General features: G+C 43.7%; 1 protein-coding gene across 1 annotated transcript in view; it reads right to left on the reverse strand.

The window, feature by feature from the left end:
* Positions 1–17,964, reverse strand: part of CSMD2 (CUB and Sushi multiple domains 2) — a 658,022-nt gene that overhangs the window by 588,237 nt on the left and 51,821 nt on the right. The window contains exon 2 of the mRNA XM_059896727.1: positions 7,302–7,518. Within this exon, the coding sequence (XP_059752710.1) occupies positions 7,302–7,518 (217 nt within the window). The remainder of the gene's footprint in view (positions 1–7,301; positions 7,519–17,964) is intronic.

Below are 17,964 nucleotides of genomic sequence, written 5' to 3' on the forward strand. Positions count from 1 at the left end.
GCCCGGACGCCCCCATCTCCCCACAGCACTCCACCCCCAGTGAGCCCCCTGCACCTCGCCTTTCTCTCGCTTTTGCCCTGACCTGCGCACATACTATTCTCTTGGCTTGAAACACTCTCCCAGCCCCTCTTTCCACGCCCTATCAGGGATCCCTTCCTCCAGAGAGCATTCATTCATTCATTCCATAAATATTTTGTTGAGCGCCTCCTATGGGCCAGGCCCTGGAGATGCAGTGGAGAATAAAACAGTCAAGGAGCCTACAGTCTTGTGAGGGAGATGGGCAGAAATCCAAGAATCACACACACGCACACGTAAAGCCACGAAGGACAGATGCACAGTAATCTCAGGGGTATCACAGGAGGGTGTGACCAGGTTGAGAAGTAGGGGTGTCTCAGAGGATTCCCCGGGTGAGAAAGTGCAAGTGAGTTGACATATTAAAAAATGAGGGAGCGGTAACTAAGCAAAGGGGCAGATGGAAGGACAGCATCCCAGGCCCACAGAGCAACATCTACAAATATCTCCCCAAGACTAGGTCAGGTTCCTCAGTCATGCCTCCTGGACTACCTTCACCTGCTTATTTATGTTTCCCTAAAAAGATTGTAAGTTCATTGAAAGCAGAGGCTGTCTTGTTAACTGTTGTATCCCCAACACTAGGCATTCAATAAAGGTTGAATACATGACAATGAGTGAATTAATGAATGAATGAATGAATATGTCTAGCACAGTGGCTGGCCCACAAGAGGTGCTTGGTGTCATCACTTCTTTTTCCTTTCTAGTATCCTCCCTCTGTTTCAATCCTAAACAGGAATGCTCCCTCATCCCCATGGGTCCTTCCAGCCACCTCCTGACCACAAGAGCACATTCTCAAGGCACTCTGGGGAAAGGATCCTCCAAGGACAATCCTATTGAGGTATAAGGCACACTTTTTAAGGAATCCAACAAGCAGGTCCTTTAGGGGTCCCTGCTGCAACACACAGTCATAAGAAGACAGTAAATCTGACAAATTTGTAGGTTTTTTACAACTTCCAAACAGGTGTCTAATGCCAGTTGAGTGAAATCTGCAACCAGCCCCAAATGACTAAAACTGCATTCCACCTTAGGTTGATGAATGTGTATTGCCAAAAATGGAGGGAACCAGTCGCAGTGTTTCCCATAACTTGAGCCCAAATGTCTCAATTAAGGGATGCTTAGCTGTGCTTAACTGGTGCAGTTATCACCAGTGCCCTATAAACCCTCCAATACACAGTGATGTCGTTTATTAGCAGCATCGCCATAGATTATGTTTGCTCGTGTTCCATTAGAAAACTTCATCCCACATTAAACTGCAATGCAATAGGATGTGTGCCAGCACGGAAAGGCCACCTAATTGTGCAAAAGCAGAGATGTGGGGATTGTTTCAGTAATTCATCCAGGCAGGGCTGACACTGCATTATCTGGGAGGCTCTTTGTTCTTTTCTTGCTAATTTCCAAACTCCTACAGGCTCCCCAGCCTTCAGGACCAGCTCCTACTCCCATTTCCCACCCTGATCCATTATGAGAAGAATCTGATCAGCTTCTATTGTAAATTTAATTTCAAGCAGCCAGACGCTGCCTTCTGGCACCCTGGGATGTTGCTGCTTATGAATAGCTCTAGATGAAATGTGAGGTGCTCTCAAGGAGGTGTCTGTGAACTCCTGGTGGAGAAAGGGAGTTGCTGGGAGATGAATGGCATCTGCATATAGAACAAGCCGCGTGCAGTGTGCCTACTGGCACCTCTTCTTTAACGATGCCAGGTGCAGCTGTCAGTACATAGCGTCACTGAGAGCTCCCCATTTTGCAGAGGAGGAAACTGAAGCTCAGATGGGTTGACTCACTTGCCCAAGGTCACTGACACAGAAGTAGGATTAGCACACAGGTATGTCTGATGCTGAAGGCCTTAACTCCCCCTCAATCACCTACCTCGGGATTTCTCAACCTCAGCACCATTGGCATTTGTTGCAGCTGTCTTATGCATGGTAGGACACTTCGCAGCACCCCTGGCCTTGATCCACTAGATGCCAGGGCCCCTCTCCAGTTGTGACAACCAAAAATGTCTCCAGACATTGCCAAATGTCCCCGTGGGGTCAAAATCACCTTCAGTTGAAAACCACTGCTCTACCTCATGTCATATAAATGTATTGGGTTTGTGTGTGCATGTGTGTGTGTCTCTTTTTGCTTAATTGTGTTTTCTAATTTTTTTTCTACCAACATACAAGTATTTCTTCTGTTTATATCTCATTACAGTTCAAAGCAGTTTACACACACTATTTAATGTAATCCTTAACAACCAACCTATGGGGTAGATACTGATACATCCACTTCATGGATGAAGATACTGAGGATAAGAGTCAAAGTGACCTGTCTACGCCAAGCAGCTAGCGAGGAGCTGGAACTCATGCCTTGCAGGTGCAAGATGTATATTTCACTGCATGGCTCAGCCACAGCCACACGTGGTAGAAGGCTTGACCCCCGGCCTCAAGGAGCTTAGAATCTAACCAGGAGGGAAGCTTGTTGCTCACACCACCACCCATGAGCTAGCAGCTGGAGAAAGATGAGTTTAAAGAGGGCTGAGGATCGGGGTGGGGAGGTGACTCCAGCCTTTTGCTGGAATGCATCCATAAATAAATTGAAAAGGACTGAAGGTAAAGGAAGAAAAGAGAAATGCATTAAAATGCTCAAAGAGCAGAATCACAAAACTTAACGCCTGTCAAGTCTGAGACGAAAGCCCCAAGTGAGGCAGAGAGAACCCCACTGCAGGCTTCTCGTCAGTCCGGCCCCACTGCTGGGCTACCGTGGGGTGAGCAATGCCACCCACAACGAATGACTTCCCCTGAGCCCAGTCTCTTCTCGGATGTCCGTCCTCCACATCTGCAGCTCCCAGATCTAAAAAGTCTAATGGGCAGGCCACAGAGGAAGCGTCAAGACAGGCATAAAAGCGCTCCAGAGCGGTCTGAGTTCCTAAGAGCAAAAGGCCAGGAAAGATGCAAATAATGTTTATGGAACAGCAGGGAATCCTAGGAGGTGGCTCATACACACAGCCCTGTGAGGTGGGTCAGTGTCACCTCCGTTTTATAGATGAGTCTCAGAGAAGCCAAATCTTGCACAGGTCATGGCGCAAATAAATGTAGAAGCCAGCTGGGTATAAATCTTGGCCTGTCACCGCCGTACCCTCCTGTCTCACAGGAAAGCACTGTGAGAGGAGGTGACCTACCTGTTCTGCTAGATGAATGAAGAAAAACATCAGTGCACAAAATACCCTGGGATGCCATGAGAACACATTTTCCTGGAGACTGCAATTCACATCAGGCTGACCTAGCTTGTTTCCTGCTTCCAAGCCGGACAACGTGGAGCCATCCTTCACCCCTTCCTTTTTCATACTCCCACTCTACAATCCCTATAAACCCACCCTTAATTCCAAGCACCACACTGCCCCATAACATCATACAAACCCACGCCATCTTCTCTCTTCATTATTCTAGCTCAGGTTACCTCCGTCTCTTGCCTGGCCTGGCAGTCACCAGTCTGGCCCCCTACCCTAACGCATTCTCCACGCTGCAGCCAGACCATGCCAAAATCCTCTGCTTAAACGTCTTCATTAGAAGGACATCTACCAAACACCTACAGCCAACATCACACTTAATGGTGAAAGACTGAGTATTTTAAGATCAAGAACAAGGTAAGGATGTCCACCCTCACCACTTCTATTCAATATTATATTGAATATTGAGTATAGTCAATATTCTATCTGCTGCAATTAAGCATAAATAAATAGATGGCATACTGTTTTTATTCACAGATATTTTTTAAAAACTATCAGAACTATTAATAAGAAGCTCAGCCAGGTCATGGGATACAAGATCAACATACAAACATCAGTTGTATTTCTACATATTAGCAGTGAATCATCCAAAAATAAAATATAATGGAAAATAATTCTATTCATGACAGCAAATCAAAAAAGAATAAACATCTCAAGAGAGATTTCCAGTTCAAGATGGAGAGCCAAGGCAACATGTTAAACGCTCCTTCAACCTGACCTCCCAAGCTGTCATGGAAATAGTCTGAGGTATATAAAAAGAGAGACTATATATGTCCATGTGGGAAACTAGGAAAAAGAGACAGACACCTACATGCTACAAACACTAAGGAATTTCTACGAGATGCAGTGCTGGTGAGACCTGACTAAGAAAAAGGTTCACTAGACAGGATGCTGACAGAGAAATATAGCCTAAAACGTGTTCTCAAGAAGTAACTTTAACCACTAGTGGAATAAAAATCAGAGACGAGGCAAAGAACACTTGTGCTTAAAGATGGAGAAATGGAAATTATAGTAAGGAAGCTTAAAAACAGAAAGTATTAAATATTATACAAGGACAAATACATCAGTTATCACCAAAAATTGTGAGTGAATTAAACCTTTCTGTTAAAGAATAAAAACTCTCATGAAAGATTTAAAAACAAAACTCTAAACTCTACATATAGAACAATGACATAGAAATATTAAAAATAGAGAAATTAGCAAAGATGGGTGATAAATGCAAACCTAAAAGATGATAAAAGTGGTAAAACTAGTATCAAAGTAGAATTTAAGGCAAAAAAAGGGGGATAAGTATAACTTTTATATTGGAAGAATTATAATTCACTCTGAAGATCTGATGTTTACAAATACTGACATACTGAAGAGAATAACATCAACATATATAAAGTAAAAACTTAGAAATAAAGGGAGAAAATGATAAAAATAATAGTGAAAATGTGAAAACAGTAAGTTGCTTATCCTTGACAAAAATCACTTAGACAATAAATAAGAAATTAGAAAAATTAAACAATACTAATAACATGAATTTGTTCACTCTTCCACCACAGAATATATGTTCTTTTCAAATACTCAGAACATTTACCAAAAATGATCTTATACTGAGAAAAAAAGGCAACAAATTCTCCAAAACAGAAATCATAATCTGAACATAGTGCAATACATCTAGATAATAACTTCTTAAGTATAAAAAAATATTACTTGGAAATTTTGAGGGAAAAAACCCTAGAGTCAAGGAAGGAACAAAACTGCAGTTAGAGCCTGCAGTTAGAATTATTTATTCTAAAAATAACAACTATCCATCAAAATTTATGGCATATGGTCAAAGTTGTACTTAGGGAAAAATGCCTCAATGATTTTAATATCAAACAAGAGGTAATGAAACTAATTCAATTCATGAAAACTGCAAAAGAGCAATGCCAGCCCAAGGTAAGTGGGAGGGAAGAATGAATAAAGATAAAAGCAGAAGTCAACAAGTCAGGTAACAGGAAAAGAATAAAACTGATAGCCTTAGAGTTGGGACTTTTAAAAGACCAATAAAATAGGCACACTTCTAGCAAGACTAAATAAGTAAAAAGAAAGAAAATGCAAATGCGCGGGAGCAGATACAAGAAAGCGGATGTGATCCCAGATAGCGTGGAGTTGGAAATGCTGTATGGGAAAACTATATAATTCTGAAATGAATCAAGATGAGCACATCAGGCAGATGACAGGGATGAGGAGCCCGAGCAGGGATGACCTTGTGGAGGTACAAATCCCAGGAGCCTTCTCCTCAGACACGGCTGGTTGGCCAGAGTGGGCTGTGCCCTGGGAATACATCCAGGGACCCCCTGCCAGGACCACCTCCTTAGGTCCCAGAACCCCCACCCTTCCCGGCCAGAGCCATCCCCCCTCTGGGGGTCTTCCACACTTCACTCTCAGAGCCAGAGAACCCAAACGTCAGAAGATAGAGCTTTGACCACACGTGCGTGGACCCTGCCTGAAGAGAAAAGAGAGCTGGAAGAACTTCAGGACGCAGAATAGGCCTCCAGTCATCTGCACCCCAACTAGCCGCCCCACTGGCCTGCTCTGACTTTCTGTCTTTCAACATCCCTCAAGGGTCTGCACCGGTGCCCCACCGATGGGGTCACCGGAGCTTGACATCTGATGGTGACCTCGTCCAGTCTCCTGGTTTTAAGCACTAACCAGTCCCAGGCTCCCAACTTTACATCTCTAGCCCCGATGTCCTTGAACTCTAAACTCACATATTCAAGTCGAGGCCTGCCCCCTTCCCAATTAGCATGTCACCTCCTTGAAGATAGTAGCTTTGTTTTGCTCACTGCTGCGTCCCCAGTACGCAGGCTAGTGTCTGGAACATAGTAGGTGCTCATGAAATATTTGAGGAATGAATAAGTGAAGAGCACTCCAGTCCCTCCACCCAAGTTTCACTGAACACCTACTGTGTGCCAATCCCTGTGGAATGTCAAGGGCAGACGGACAAGCCTGGTCTTGTCTAAGAGGAACCACTTAGTCAGGGGAGCCCCAGATGCCCATCCCAGCTGCAGACATGGCAGCTCACCTCTGCACTGCCCTGAGAGGGCAGGGAGCAAGCAAGAAGAGGGCTGTCTCAGTCCTGGGAATGTTGTCTGTGACTCTGCTCCAAGAGCATCTTAAACAAAGCCTTGGGGACCCCAGGTTCCCCAGGGCTTGGCTGGTAAGCCACTAACCCTTTGTCTCCCTGGGAGCCCAAAGCCTATCTTGCAGGACCAGGACGAGTCTTGCAATGGAGGCACGGCAGGCCACCAGGTCAACAAAACCTGGAGAGCTATGACTCTGGGGCCTCGATCTTTGCCCCCGCCAAAGTCTGCTCTTCCTGCAGAGGTGGGAGCCTTCCTCCCTGTCTCCCTCCTTGATGTGAACTCTCCCCTTGGGAGGCAGCTCAGGAGCACGGGAAAGCAATCTCGTCCTCTCCATTGTCTCTTCTTCTATCAAGTGTGCTGCGGTTTAAAAAGTAGAAACTTCCCTAAATTCTCAATTCTGTACCCACAGCCAAAGCCATGCAAATGCAAGGCAAAATCCAACACAGTATTGACGGTTTTCAAGTCGGGGATGCAAGACATAGTTGCTACTAGCCTTCAGTTCATATCTGCTGGGTCCAAGGGATATATTTCTGTGTGTGCAAAGAATATACACTGACAGATATGCACACATACACACATATGCATGCGAAATCAGTTGTAATAGAAAGACTTGAATTGCTCTGTATGTTTTCTATCTAGTCTTCCCAAATGTCCTACAAAAACTCCTGCTTACTGGGAACTTCTAAGCAGGAGAAAGGAACTGGGAAAGGTAAAGAAAGCAGAGGAGTTCAGGGCAGGCCTCATAAAAACAGAGGTCTGTGTTGACGACAAAGCACCCTGCCTGGTTCTTCCTCTCAGCAAGCGTGGCTCAGGCCCAGCTGCCAGCCACGGGGAGGAGGGCGTGCTACCTGGTTCGCAGGTTCTCTGGCTGGGGCGGCCCATCAAACACCGACAGGACGTCAAAGTCCTCCTCCAGGGCAAAGGACTGGAACACAAGCTGGATCCGGTGCTGGTCCTCCGCGGTGATGGTCCACGTGCAGTTGGCGTAATTGGGGTAGCCATACGGGAACCCCGGGCTCTCAACGGTGCCATTGGGACCCTGCAGTTGGAACGTGCAGTTCTGGCCTGGGAGAGAGAAAGGGAGCTGTTCAGTACGGCCGGAAGAACTCTGAGAATCTCCCAGAGAGATGGGAGCAGTGTGTTAGAGGATCATGAACCCCCTTTTCCAAGTGTTTCCTCTGGACCAGCCCATGCTCGGTGCAGAGGGAAGGAAGGTGGGCAACTGACACACTGAGTGCCAGCTTGCTTGTGCCGTGAAATGTCCAGGTGATAAAATGGGCATCGTTGTACTCAAGCCTTAGAACAACCCTGTGAGGTAGGAAACAACGCTCAGAGTTTGAACTAAAAGGCCAGCAGACCAGGTGGAACTTCCTCTTTACAACATTAAATGCCAGACTGATGATTTCAAATTTTCTCCATTTTCCACGGCCTCCTGACGCTCCAGGCTCCTCTTCTCAGCCCCAGCCCCCTCTTCCCATCTCCATAGAGAATAAAAGCCACCAGTGGGGATTCCGTTGTCTTCCCAATTCCAAATCCGTCTAGCCTGCCCCACACGGTCTTCCTTCCTCCTGCAGACCAACTAGCCCTCCTGCAATCTAAACATATCCCTTCCATGTGCCCTTTGGATCCCATCCCTCCCTAACCTTCAAGAACCTTATATACGTTTCTCTCTTATGTATGTTCCAAGTGTTCAATCATTTCCTCTCCACTGGAACTTTCCCATTTTAAATGTGCTCAAGACTCTCCTTAAAAAACCAACTCCCCATTCCACTTCTCTTCTCCCTCCAGCCTTGTCTCTCTCTTCCCCTTCTCAGCCAAAGTTTTAGAAAACACAATCTGTCTGTCCTTTCTGTCTCTATTTCCTTACTCCCAGCCCGTCAGTTCTGCCTTCTGGTCCTGTCAATCCACCCAAACAGGTCTAAGGTCACCGATGGGTCCAGTGGATATTGTTCAGTCCTCATTTTAACAGACCTCTCTCTCAGCTGCCTCTGACACTGTTGCCTCCTTTCTGGAATCACCCCTCCCAGGCCAGAGCATCTCAGACTACACTGCACATGAGCAGCGCCTGGGGACATGGCTGACATTTAGATTCTGATGGACAGCACCTGGGAGGGGCCAGAGAGCCTGCTCCTTTACCTGGTGCCCTGCACATGCAATGATGCTTTGAGCAGCCTGGTCCCCGGCTTCCTCCCATACCGCTGACTCTCCATCTTTCCTCCCATGGCTTTCTCTGGCTCCTTTCCAGGCTCAGTGTTGGGGCCTCTCCTCCTCTCTTGTCTCCCCACTTGTGCACTGATGACTCAAAACTTCACAATTCAGGCCAGACCTCTCTCTGAGCTCCAGACCTGACACCTCCTTTGGGATGTTCAGGCTCGTGATGTCCTCCACCCACCCTTTCCTGACACTTTCCTCTCCTTCGCAGCCCCATGGACAACCGATCATCCTGTCTCTGTCTCTACTTCCCTCGACCCCACAGCATCTCTCCCCGAGACTGCCATAAAAACTACCTCCTAACTGGTCAACTGCGTTTACCCTGGTCCTTGCCAACACTACAGCTGGGGGTGTCTTTTCAAAACAGCAATCTGATCAGGTCGCCTCCCCTTTCCTCCACCGACTTCAAACCTCCCATAGCTCGTCATTGCTCTTCAGTAAGGAAAAATCACTTGTAGACCTATGAGGGTCTCTGCATGGTTTGGCCCTTGGTGACCTCTTACCCTTGTGTCCACTAGCTTTCCAGCCAAACCCCACCCTTCTAAAGGACTTGAACAGACATTTTTCCAAAGAACATATATAAAAGGCCAACAGGTACATGAAAAGATGCTCAACATCGCTAGTCATTAAGGAAATGCAAATTAAAACCACAATGAGATATAACCTCATACCTGTTAGAATGGCCACCATCAAAAAGACAAGAGATAACAAATGCTGGCAGGGATGCTGAGAAAATGGAACTGTTGTGCACTGTTGGTGGGATTGTAAATTGGTGCAGCCACTGTTGAAAACAGTACAGAGGATCCTCAAAAAACTAAGAATAGAACTATCACATGATCCAGCAATTCCACTTCTGGGAATATATCCAAATGTAACAAAAACACTAACTCGAAAAGATATCTGCACCTCCATGTTCATAAAAGCATTATTTACAATAAACAAGACATGGAAACAACCTAAGTGTCCATCAATAGATGAATGGATAAATTAGTTGTGAGATACATACACACACACACACACAGACACACACACACAAATATTATTCAGCCATAAAAAACAAGGAAATCCTACCATTTGCAACAGCATGAATGGACCTCGAAGGCATTATGCTAAGTGAAATAAGTCAGAGAAAAAAAGATAAATACTGTATGATATCACTTATACTGGAACCTGAACAAACAAAGAAAACCCCAAAAACAAACTCATAGAAAAACAGATAAGACTTGTGGTTATCAGAGGGGGGCGGGTGGGGAAGGGGAACTGGAGGAAGGTGGTCAAAAGGTACAAACTTCCACTTGTAAAATAAGTCAGTACTAGTGATGTAACGCGCAACATGATGACTATCGCTAACACTGCTGTGTGATATACAGGTAAGTTGTTCGGAGAGTAGATCTTAAGAGTTCTCATCACAAAGAGAACATTTTTTCCTTTCTTCTTTTCTTTTTATTGTTTTTATATGAGATAATGGTTGTTAGCTGAGCCTATTGTGGCAATCATTTCACAATATACATAAATCAAACCATCATGCTGTATGTCTTAAATTTACACAGTGATATGTGCCACAGATGTATATCTGTCAGAAAAAAACACCCCGCCCTTCTCAGTCCTTTGTACTGGCCACACTCTCACTGCACAGCCACAAGGCCTTTGGATATGCTGTTCTCTCTTCCTAGAATACTCTTCCCTCCCTCCTTGGCATATTTTTCTTTCAGATGTCTAGTCAACTGTCTCTCCTTGACTAGTTCAAACCCCCTATTATATGCTCTCAGGATAACATCACCTCTCCTTGGTAGCACTTATCATAGAAGCAAATGTCCATGCTTCCATGTGATTAATTCATAAGTATCTGTTTTCTTGCCAGGCTATAAGCTCTGTGAGAAGACAGACCATACTTGAGTTTTCCCATCTTTAAATCCATAGCCCAAGCTCAGTACCAGACACATGGTAAGTTCTCATTAATTTAATATAGTGCTTGTATTTAGTGAGTGTTTGGCTAGACACTCCTCTGAGAACTTTACATATATTAACTTGTTTAATCCTCACAACAGCCTTAGAAGGTGGATACTATTCATACCACCTCCATTTTACAGATGAAGAACTAAGGCAAAGAGAAATTAAGGAAAGGGTCCAAGTCACCCCGTTACTCAGATGGGATTCAAAAGTAAGCAGTCCACTTCAGATCCACCTTAACTATGATGCTGATAAATTGACTCAACACTAATTTTTTTAAAGCCCACTTTAGGGATTAACTGACAAAGGACAGTTAATCTCTAAAATGACTTTAATATTGAAAAATCTCTTTTAACAGAAAAGAGGGATAACACAAAGGATCGCATTTAAAGAAGAAAAAAAAAACTGAGGTCTTATGAATAAATGCTAAATGGGCATTTAATAAAATTAGACATGTAACCCTGATTAAAATAAGCATTTGGAAGTAGGAGAAAGAATATTTCCTTAGCATGATAGAGCATCTATTTTAAAACAATAACCTACATCCTACTTACGGTGAAACGCCTGATTAAGATCAGGAATGAGATAGAAATGCTACTATCACCTCTGAGATTTCACGCTTTATTGGAAGAGCTAATCCATGCGATGTAGGAAAAAGAAATGAGAAAGGAGCAAGCAAAATTATGGTTTGCAGATGATATATTAATATACCCAGAAAACCCAGGAGAATCAATTAGGAAGCTATTAGAACTAATAAGAAATTTCAGTAAAGTAGCCAAACACAAAATAAGTATACAAAATCAATGACATTTCCATAGGCAAGTGACAGATAAAAATATAAAGAAAAAAGGTCTTATTTATGATAACTACAAAATGCGTATAATAAATGGAAATAAACTTAATAAGAAATGGGCAGTCACTGTATAAAAATGACATTTAGAGAGGGATAAAAAATTTGAATGACTGGAGAGACATACGTAATCTTGAGTGGAAGACTAACTTCTGAAAGGTTAATTTGGAATATTAACCTTTTGAAAAGTTAATTTATAAGCTTAATGCAATTCTGATCAAAAGCCCAATACCCTGTTTTAAATTTAGTAAAAGGGTGCCTAAGTTTAACTGGAAGAAACAGACAGTGGCAGACAATGGATATTTTTTGAAAAGGTAGAAACTGTAGTATTCTCATTCTACAAGATACTAAACAGAATCACCGAATGATGCTTTGAAAATACTGTGGAGGTGGCCCAAGGCTGGACAGGTAGAAAATGACACAGTATTACAGCAATAGCTTTAAATAGACATAAAAATTAAAATACATACAAGCATTAAAAATCAGTGAGAAAAGAAAAACATTTTGCAAGGTCAACTAATTAACTGCTTGAGAAAAGAATTAAGTTATCTTGTCAATTCACACCATATACTAAACTAAGTTCTTTAAAAAGTCAAAAAATAATTAGAAGAATATATACACAAATAATTATGACTGTGATTTTCTGAATGTAAAAGCTGTGGAAGATACTACAAGATTGATAGTTTACACAGAAAGTATGTGTAGGTCAAAAATAGAAACAAAATCAAAAGGCACACAAAAAGGTTAGGTAGAAAAGTATCAATAAAACAGTTAACACAGAAAGAACTCTTACTAACCAGCAGGAAAACAACAAGCACTATAATTAAAAAGCTGGACAGGGTCTTGAATAAGTTAGTTCATAAAGGAAGACATAAGTGGCTCAGAACCCAGAAAAAATATTCAACTACAGTAATAAGGAAATAAAGCTCCTATCTCCACAACTTTTAAAGGAGCCCCCTGGTTCATGTTCCTGAACTTCACCTCACTGGCACTGGCACCAGATCTACTCAGCTCATGTCTCTGAAATCTGTCTGGTGATGTCATTGCACCATGTCATTCACTCATTCATTCATTCGTTCATTCCTCTAGGTTAGACCCTGGGATGGGGCTTGGGGCCTGGATCATAGACCCAGACATCAGCAAATACTTGCACGTGGCAATACTGTGCTACAGGGCTGCACAGAATGATCCTGGAGTATAGACCCAACAGGGGTCACGCCTTGAGGACCACCCTCATTCGTGTCCTGGTCAACCACTGATACCAACATTCACCACCATCCCCCAGCATCCCAACTGCTGTGTGGGTTTGCAGTTTCTGATTCAGAACCTGGGTATGAACAGCATCTCGTGCTGCGGAGAAAGAAATCAGGGGGACTCTAAACAGAGACCCTGGGAACACTTCCCGTGTACAGGGACAAGAAAGGTGACAGAGTAGGAGGCAGGAAGGCAGGCATAATGGTGGGAGGAGGACCAGAGTGCAGTTCCATACAGGAGAAGGTGATTCAGTGCATTGAGCACCACAGGGGGGCTAAGGTGAGGGTCTGGGATGAGGTCACTTGGTTTGATGTCTAAATGGTCCCTCTGGAAGTAAGGATGCTGAGAGTGGGAGCTCTGTCCTGGGTCCTGTTGCATCCCCAGTGCCGAGAATTCAATAAGTACTTGCAGAATGGATACATGAACTTCAGCAAAGACAGGTGGCAGGTGACACGGTGGACAGAGGCCAGATTGTAAATAAGTAAAGGCAAGATTGGCTGGTGAGAAGGTAGAGGCCATTATATTTTAAACAGTAACATATATATCTTCCTCCTTGCAGAAAATTTGGAAAATATAGGCAAGAATTAAAAAAAGAGGAAACACTACAATCTCGCCTTCCTCTCAGAGGCAACCGATGTTAATATTTTCTTTTTTTTCTAGATTTTCCATGCATATTTCACATCGTTGAGATAATATTATATATATAATTTTGTGGGTTCTTTTTTGGGTAAATTATTCTTCAGTTTTAAGTTGTAAAAGGCAATGTTACTTGTAATATACATGGCTATGCATACATGCAACACAAAGATGTATAAGGACAAACGGGTCCCCAGTCTCTCTCCCTTCTACCCACTCCAAAGCTACCAAAGTTAACCAGCAGGTAACTCTCTCCTCTCCAACCTTCTCATCTCTCATGCAAACAAAGACACATTCCGGGAGAACTTTTATTATTTTTTTTAAAAAATGAAATCGTAGTTGCACTCATTTCTCTGCAACCTGCTTTCTCATTTAACAATACACTGGGGACACCTTCCAGGTCAGTAGAGCCATATCTAACTGATTTTTTATATAAATGTGTAAAATTCCACAGCCTGGATATATCTCAATGTATTCAACCACTCCCCTGCTGATGGCCGTTCAGGTCATTTCTCGGTTTTCTTTTGCAACAATTCAGTAAACATGACAACACAAGCCCTCCCGCCCCAAGATACTGAATTCATAAGCAGCATTTTAAATGGACGCGCCACATTCTAGTATATGGTTATACTAGAATTTTCTCAACCATTCTCCTAGTGTCAAGCATTTAAATTGTTTCTGGATATTTTTTTCTGTGATAAGTAAGACCTGGCCTCTTAGTAAGGTCTGGTGATAGCATGCTGGTCAGTGTGGTGGAAAATGCTTTTCCATGGCCGGAGTCCCAGACCGAGTGTTCACTTAAGCGGTAACTGCATCCAGCTTTGGTTTCTGGGGGGTGTACTGTCCATAGGAGGCTGGCTGATCTCTGTGGCTGGCGCTGTTGGAGATGGTTAGACGGGGCTGGAACCCGGACTCATTTGGAAGTCTCCCGGGAATCAAATGTTGGTTAGTGAGTTGAGAAAGCTATAACCCAGTATGGAGGTTCCTTAAAAAACTAAAAATAGAACTACCATACGACCCAGCAATCCCATTACTGGGCATATACCCGGAGAAAACCATAATCCAAAAAGACACATGCACCCCAATGTTCACTGCAGCACTATTTACAATAGCCAGGACATGGAAGCAACCTAAATGCCCATCGACAGATGAATGGATAAAGAAGATGTCCTCAATAATTTTAATTCCTCCCTTGAGGAACTATCTGCTGAAATTTTGGGCTCATTTTCCACTGTGGTGTTTATTTTTTCTCACTGAGTTACATATTTATATCTTCCATGCATCACATGTGCTACATATACATTTGTAGTCATTTTGGCCTTTTAATTTTATGATGACATACAAAGGTATCTAAATTTTATGTTCTTAAATATTCCATGAGTTCTTACTATTTTTCTTATTAATTTGTGCTAACTCTTTAGAGAATCAGGATTTCACTCTTTTGTCATATTTGCTGAAAATGTTGTTTTTCACCTGTTGTGTGCTTTTTGTTTCATTTAGATTTTTCATGTAGAATGAAATGTTTGGTTTTTACAGGCAGCCATCTTTACCTGTCTTTTTCTTGGTAATATTTTTTTTTCCTTTATTGACGTTTAGAAAGATTTCTCTCTGGCTTTTCATCCTACTCAACACAGCAGCCGAAGTCCTTCCCACATCTCAGAAGCCCTACCTGAACGGACACCTCGCTGCCCCTGATCTTCTCTCCTGTCTCTCATCCCTTCATCCTTGTGATGGGCCATGATACCTAAAGCCCATCCCATGCCCACCTTGGGACCCTGCACTTGCTCGACCTCCAGCCCAGAAAGCTCTTCCCCAAGAGCTGTGTGACTCACTCCCTCACTTCCTTCAGCCTGAGTCAAGTAACACCACCTCACAGCCCACCCTAAGTGAAATCCAAGCCTCCCTCCTCTCACGCCAGCCCTCCAGGTTCATGCTTTATTTTTTCCACAGCACTGAGCATCCTCTGACATCTATTTTCTTGTTTATTTTCAGTGCCCCCCTACCCCGATAGAATGCCATCTCCATAAGAGCAGGGGAGCTATTTTGTTTCTACTCTCTCTCCAGCTCCCAGACCTGTACCTGGCACACAGCAGATGCTCCCAGAAGAGTTGATGGTTGAATGAATGATTCATGCATATTCATTGCCTACCCAGCTCTCTGTGCTTGGAATGCTCTCTCTCTAGTTCCCTCACCCAGCTGACTCAAGGCACACTAAGACTCGTTACCTCCTCCAGGGAGCCCTCTTGGAACCCTCGAGATAATGGCAAGTTTTCTTCCTTTGTTTGCTCATCCTTAGTGAATGAATTAGTGAACCAGTGAATATCACTGCTTTCACCAATGGTGACATAATGATATGTTTATGTGGCTTCTCCAGCCATAGACTCCTTGAGATTTCATTCATAGTTTTATCTCTAGCACCTAGCTCAATACTTGCCCATAGTAGTCACTCCATAGATATTTTTGGAATGAATGGATGAGTGAAATGAATTAATCTTTTTATAATACCCAGAAGACACCTACCAACCTACCATTTGTGTATGTACGGCGTATTCTGAAGGTGGCTTCGTGAAAAGGTTAAAAGCTTGGGTTTTGGAAACAAAAAGGCTTCGGTTCAAATTTCAGTTTTGCCACTTAATACTTTATGGGCAATTTATGTAAACTCTTTAAACTCTCATTTCAACATCTTTAAAATTAACAACCACTTCTAGGATGGTTGTACAGATTAATGTGATAATATCTGCTAAATTGCTAAATACTCAGTATAGTACCTGACACACTATAAGTAATCAATAAATACCAGCTAATCTTTCAGTAAAGGTTTGTACTTTTCTTTATATAGGTCTCAGTCACATCTTGTTAAGGTTATTCCTAGATATTTTATGCCCTTTTTCTTGCTCTAGTGAATGACATTTTTTCCCATTATTTTTTTTCTAGCTGGTTATTACTGATCAACAGAAAACCTATTGATTTTTATACATTCATCTGGCATCCAACAGGGTCTCTGAACTCTTATTAATTCCAAAGATTTCTCAGTTGATTCCCTTGGGTGTTTTAGGCATACAATCATGTTGTCTACAAATAATGATAATTTTGAGGAGATAACTCTTTTGAGAAGTTTGGCAGGAAAATTCAATTCAATTCTGCAAATATTAATGACTGATAAGGTCAGTTTGGGACAAATTTAGTTGGAGAAGCCAGTGGGACATCCAGACAGAGATGGCCAGAAAGCAATTAGGGCCATAGACTGGAATGTGGGAGTGCAATCTGGGTTGGAGAGATGGATTTGTGGAAAGCATGCAATTAATGAGACTGCCCTAAGAGGAAACACAGAGGAGTGTGGCAGATGCCGGGTAAGTCACGCCCACGAAAGACATCTCACCTGCACACAGGCAGCCCGCTGTCTATCTCACTTCTACAACGGGACTCTGGCTTACCTCTATGCCTGCCTTCTGCGGGGGCACCTTGTCTGGACAGATGGGAGAAGCAGGGGCCAAACAGTATCTTTGGCCTCTGCAGTCACCCTTTAGTTGTGAACCAGAAGCCAGGGTCATAGAGATGCTGGCACTGGGCCTCATCTTAGCCCCTCTCCCCTGCACATTATGCTTGTCAGACCAAAGAGCTCATCATCTACAAACCTACAAACACCCCACGATCCTTCAGGCCGTACAATGCTTGGCCCATTGCCTGGAATGCCTTTCCCCTACCTTGTCGACCTAGGAAGCCTTACCCACTGTTCCAGATTCAGTTCATACAGCACCTCCTCTGAGGCGCCTCCCCTCGTTTCCTGGGCAGTTACTAACTTTTCTCTCTCTCTTTCTCCCTCTCTCTCTCTGTCACTGCAACAGCCATCCACCAAATTCCATGCCTCTTCCCTCCCAATCTATCCCTCTCAAAAAAACAAACAAACAAACAAACAAAAATTGGCTTGCCACTCTTGGTTTAAAATCCTTCAATGGCTCCTCTGGGAAAAGCCCACAGTCCTAAACATGGCACACAAGACGCCCCCTTGAGACACCCACTGCTCCTCTCCCAGGCTTTGCTTCTTGCCACTCTTTCCCTTAAGTGACACTCCAGCCCCAGCCAGGCTCTCTCTGTTTGGTTCCTTTGATGCTCTGTGCTCTTTTGCTCCCTCTATCTTCAAACTTGCTGCTCCCTCTGACTGAAGCAACCTTTCTTCATCCTCTGATCTGGTCAACTCCTATTCATCTCTTAGGTCTCAACTGAAACTTCAGCACCGCCAGGAGACCTTACTGACCACTGCACTAATGCGTACTGCCCTCACCCCAACACACACCCAAACACACACCCCACTGTGTGTCCCCACAGAGCCCTGCACCTCTGTCATCACTCACAGCACACATCACGGCATCACTTATTGTCTGTGTTCCCTGGGAGATGTGGATTCTGTCACATTCACGCTGATCCGCAGCACCCAGCATGTTGCTTGGACAACAGGTGCCCCGTAGAGATCTGCATAATGGCTGCACCTTGCACGCAACTCTACTGGGTCACACATCCTACTGAACTGCAGACCCAGAGCTCCTCCAGGGTCATACTCCTCCCTGGAACCTTAGCGCCCAATGCCTGGTATATGCTGTAGACGTGCATTC

Source organism: Balaenoptera ricei, chromosome 1, assembly GCF_028023285.1.
Source record: "Balaenoptera ricei isolate mBalRic1 chromosome 1, mBalRic1.hap2, whole genome shotgun sequence".
Lineage (NCBI taxonomy): Eukaryota > Metazoa > Chordata > Mammalia > Artiodactyla > Balaenopteridae > Balaenoptera > Balaenoptera ricei.